This window comes from Rhea americana, unplaced genomic scaffold, assembly GCF_003343005.1.
Source record: "Rhea americana isolate MKP2758 unplaced genomic scaffold, rheAme1 scaffold_15, whole genome shotgun sequence".
NCBI classification, from domain to species: domain Eukaryota; kingdom Metazoa; phylum Chordata; class Aves; order Rheiformes; family Rheidae; genus Rhea; species Rhea americana.
The window spans coordinates 5,722,294-5,727,321 of record NW_028185594.1 but is presented as its reverse complement, the minus strand read 5'-3'; the positions used below and the strand labels follow the sequence as shown (position 1 = coordinate 5,727,321).

At 35.5% G+C, this 5,028-nt stretch overlaps 1 protein-coding gene across 1 annotated transcript in view; it reads left to right on the top strand.

The window, feature by feature from the left end:
• MAIP1 (matrix AAA peptidase interacting protein 1) overlaps positions 1-4,252 on the top strand; it is a 7,704-nt gene extending 3,452 nt beyond the window's left edge. The window contains exons 3-5 of the mRNA XM_085299473.1: positions 682-808; positions 1,894-2,044; positions 3,985-4,252. Of these exons, the coding sequence (XP_085155599.1) occupies positions 682-808; positions 1,894-2,044; positions 3,985-4,063 (357 nt within the window). The 3' untranslated portion in view covers positions 4,064-4,252. The remainder of the gene's footprint in view (positions 1-681; positions 809-1,893; positions 2,045-3,984) is intronic.
• The last annotated feature ends 776 nt before the right edge of the window (positions 4,253-5,028 follow it).

Sequence of the window (5,028 nt, the reverse complement as noted above, 5' to 3'; positions counted from 1 at the left end):
AAAAAAAAAAAACATTGAACAGCTTCATCGTTCCTTCCTTGTGACTTTTCTGTCATGTGGTGTTTGAGGTGATGCTTATGTTCAATTCATACACTGTACTTACTTTACTTGGCAGTTGCATAGGTCCTTAGGACAATTATATGCTATGGCTATGAATGTCACCTTCACTCTAAAAGCAATGATTTTTCAGTCTTTTCTGGTTTGCAAGTTTCTAAATATTTTCTAATGGGAATGTGGATCCCTGAATGACAAATACCAATGTAGAGGTAACAGAATTGCTTTTCAAATAAATTAATGAAAGATAACTAAGAAATAATTGAATCAAAAGCTAAAGAATATATGTGTGGAGAGAGGGCAGAGCATAAGTATGATTGTAGAAGCAAGCTTAACTGGTATTTTCTAGGCTTTTGTGCCTTGCTTTGCAGTTTATGTTTTGGCAGTAACTTTTTTAAAGATTTTTTTTAAAATACCTGGATTTCATTGGCTTTCATTCTGTTCATTAAATAGGTCTTATTTAATAGGGCTGAACTGGGATTGGGAGTGCCTAAGTGCTTTTTCACATCCTCTATGTTGTATATTTAAATATTAAGGCAATATGGCTCTTTTTATTAACAGCAATAGAAAAGATTGTTACTTCAATTTCTTGATGAAAAGCTAAGTTACATTTTTTTCTAAATTTAGACACTTAAGATTTTGAAGGAAAAAATTTCATTGCTTCCTGACAACCACAGGGATGCCTTAGCAGCTGACATAGATGCGATCATGTACACAACAGAAGGAGATGTTCGCATTTACTATGATGATGATGGTATGTTTAGACTTCTAAAACGTTTCATCTATGGGCAATCTGATTTCTTGGTTTTCCTCCTAGCAGGCATTCTCCTTACAGATGTCTTTTTGAATTCTGTTTTTCATTCCTTGTTCTTCTACTTATAGTTTCCTTTGTGTGTAGTTCTCTGATACCCTTTTAAACCAGAGCCTGAGACATTACTGTTAATGAATCATGATACTATTTTGACTTCTGTTTACGTTTTGCTTGTTCTTCCTCTTTTCTAATTTTGTATTTTTACATTATTTGTCCTTGCTTATCTCAAACCACTCAAAAAAAAAAAGCATACTTTATTATTTTAATGTATTTATATTGAATTCTAAAAATTATTTTAATTTTGCAAGAACAATTATGTTCTATACAGAAAGCTGTTTACTTGAACCATGAAAATATATCTTGCAAGAAGAATAACGAAGACTAGATAATGAAATGAATTCTGTTGTTTTCACATCTCTGTTTTTGTGGAAAATATTCTGTTCTAGGACATCTTGATTTTTAAACTAATGAGCTCAAAAAAGTTTTTCTTTTGTTTGAATATCAGCATTATGGACTTGATTCTCTATCATACGCAGTTGAGGTGGTTCATAGTCTGAGCATGGGTCTTTCAGTGGGCATTTCAGGTTCTCAAACCCAGTAAGTTTTYCCCCCCCCCTTTTTGGGGTGAGGGGTTTGGGATTTTTTTTTTCTCTCTGTATGTTAGTCCCTGAGTTTCAGCTCCTCTGCCCTATACTTTTATCAATACTTTTGTAGTATCAATAGTTGTCTTTGGAACCTGTAGTAACCTGCTTTTTGTGCAGTTCGACTTTATACCACGTCAGGCAAAACTCATAATGAATTACATACCTTTTTGCTGAATTTAATTTTATTGTTGCTAAACAGGATGAATATGCTTTTAAATAGCTTTATTGTTCATTATTCTGTCATGTTTTCTTTTTGGTTAAAGTCATTTGCTCTTTCTGGGTCTTAGTAGAACATATGCTGGATTGCAAATAGGAATATTTGACCAATGATAAACATACATTGTTCAAAACATCTAACTTATGCTTTGGTTGTATTTCCAACAGGAAGAAAATTTGTTAGTATACTGATGCGGTTTTGGTATCTGAATGGTGCTAACTTAGCTGATGAGGTACCAGGTGAAGCCAAAGTATTCCAGATTATGTTTGGAGATGAAAGTATGAAAGAAAAGAAACATCTTTTAACAGCAAACTATGAGTAAGTTTCCTTGTCCTTTTCTTCGCTATAAACTGTATATAGGCATATAGATGGGCTAGCTGYGTGGAAGCTAGTCTGGGAAGTGGAAATATTCTCAGCAGGACAGTGCAGTGCAAAATGTGGTATGTTTTGATTTACCTTGCTTCTAATCTGAGCTCTCATCCAGCTTTCCAGTTTTTATTCTAGGGGTAAATTTTTAAAATAGTCATTAAAGTCATCGTGCTTTTACCTTGTTTCTGAGTTTGAAATTAATGGGAACTCTTTCCCTCTCAGTGTGGGCAGTACATGGAGCATTGAATAGGATTTCTGATTCTTTCCTATGCTGCTCCTGCAGCTTTCAGGAAGGAGGCCAGTATCAGTCTTTAATTCCTGTTTCTTGCAGTACAGCTAACACCAATGCAGTCAAGCCAGGCAGTGAAGGGCAGTGCTGATGAGTTGTCACTTGCCGCACAAAAGTCAGTATTTCAATTAGCTCAATAAAGTAGCCCATAAAAGAGGAAAATATGTAGCCGAATGCTTTCCACAGAAAGATAGAAAAAGATAAACATTGTCTGGTGTTTGGATAATTCATGTGGTTGTGATCTAAATCCTTGAAGCACTTGCTAGTCAGGTAGATGGATTTTCATTAAAATGTTTATAATGTCTGTGTTAGTTTACTACATTAGATCAGTGCAAAAATACCTGCTCAGTTGGCAAAATGTATTAAAAATAATGTTCTCAGAATTTGGAAAAAGTGAGGGGTTTAGTCTGAGAAACACAGTATGTGCGACAGTATGTGTCATAATATGTGTGACAGTGACTTCTAAACCCACATTTGAATAGGAGAAACTGTGGGGTCTATATAACATGGAGTCTCAGAGTAAGAAGCAATCTGAGGACAAGAATGTTTTTCTCATGGATGGATTTTCCTAGATTCATCCCTTAACCATTATTCAGCATCTTCTTTAGAGTTGAAGGCTTCTCACATCCCATTAACCTCAAGAGCCTTCACTTAAGGCATTAAGTATGAATTTCTAATTCCTAGCAGAGAGTTATCTTTGCAGGTAAGCGCTCCTTCTGCTATTTATGGTATTGGCCTAAACTCAATGGGCAAGGATACTAGAGATTTTGGAAGCTGAATGTTAGTGTAGTATTTGGATGTTTGGAAAAGGCAGTTTCTAGGAGCAGTCTAGTGTGTAATAGCAAAGCAATGAGGTTACACGGCTGTTGTCCACAATGTACAGGTGACTTGGGAACGTGGATGTTGAGCTTTGGTTTCAGACTTACCTTTGAGTGACAACCAGCCAAAACTGATAAGGTCAGGGAGGAAGGTATTGATGACTACAAAAGGAAGGGGGAAGACTCTATGAAAACAGAGAGTTAATGTTTTCATTTTCTTGTCAGCAACTGTGGAATTTTCATTTAGAGAGATTTAATACTACTTATACTACTTTAGTACTAGCTTACTTTTTGTTGTTTTTCTGAAAATGCGTTACTTCTAAGTGTTTTAAATATAGTTCAGTGAAAGTGCAAATTTTCAGGTAGAGTTCTTAGCCTGTGGCATGTTCATTTTGCTATACAGTTGCCACCTCATTAAAATGAAACCCTTTATTTACGATGAAGATTTGCCCCAAAGCTGTATTCAAGGTTATTGCTATGAAAAGTTGGCACTGTGTTGAGATCAAGGTCTTCACTCTTGCTGCTTGATCCCTTCCGTGGGATCTGAGCCAAAACACTTCAAAGTCAGTGGAAGACTGCCGATAAATTCAGTGAACTTTATTTCTTGCAATGGGAGTAATTTTGATTTTCCATTTTGGGCCATAAGCATGAGAGCTTAATGAGCTGTTACAGGAATAATGATGAAGTAAAATGTTTCTTCATATTTTCTTACTGATGTTAGTAGCTTTTTAAGGATCAAGTGAATTTTAATAACTCTTCACTTACTATGCTACCTTTTCCAGGTTTCAGAGAGAATTTACAGAAGGAGCAAAACCAGACTGGACTATTACACGGATTGAACATCCAAGGCTATTAGAATAAATGTCTTCTGCAATGTCTTTGTATACCCTTATAAATGATCTGACGTAAGACATCAGGCATTTTATTGGTCTTTTTTTCCTTCCTCCTATCTCACCCAAAACAGGGATGGATTTTGTATATTTGTTTCCCAGATCTGTATCTGAAATTTATACTATGCTGAAACATTACAATAAAACTCTTTCCCTGGAACAGGCTAATACAAATTTAATTGATACTAGCACTCATCCAAGGCATTTGCACAGCACAGTTCTGCACAGGCCAGTGTTATGAGTATGCCAACTYCTTACAGTCTCAGAATAAATGATGCTACTTGGAGATAAATAGCATTTTCATGGCTGGTGGCCCTCCTGAGTTATTTTCATGTTTCTTTTTTCCCTAGGGACTGTACAGTGTTTAACTGAATAATATTTGAGATGAAATAGAGGTAGATGGACTTCTTAGATTGTCTGGCATCAACTGTGCATTTTGAGGTAATTTTGCTTTTGAATGTATTTCAGATAAAGAAAGTTAGAGCTATTATCAGTGTTCTTTCTCATTCCAGTTGCTCCTGTACCAAACTTCTAGCATTGCACTGGGAAAATGGATCTCAGATTTTTTTTGACAGTTTTGACAAGTAATATGTCAAATATTCCTTGCAATTCAGTAACATGCAGGCAGTTCCAAATTTAGAGGCTTAAGGAGAAAAATTAATCTAAACTGTGAATTAAAAAGGGGGCCTTACCATGTCAAAGTGAAGCTAAATGAAGTCCTCTCTGTTTGTTGGAGAAGTAAGCATATCATTAAAATCAGATACTGCTTTCTCGGAACAGCTATGTCCATGGTCTAAGTAGTTTGAGATTATCACGTGCAATTCAACAGGAGTTCATAATAACAGTTTTGTGTCCCCATCTCTGTTTTAAAGAGAAAACTAAACTTCTTGCCCAGGCATGTTGAAAGGATTTGTATAGTGTTTTGAAGTATAATCA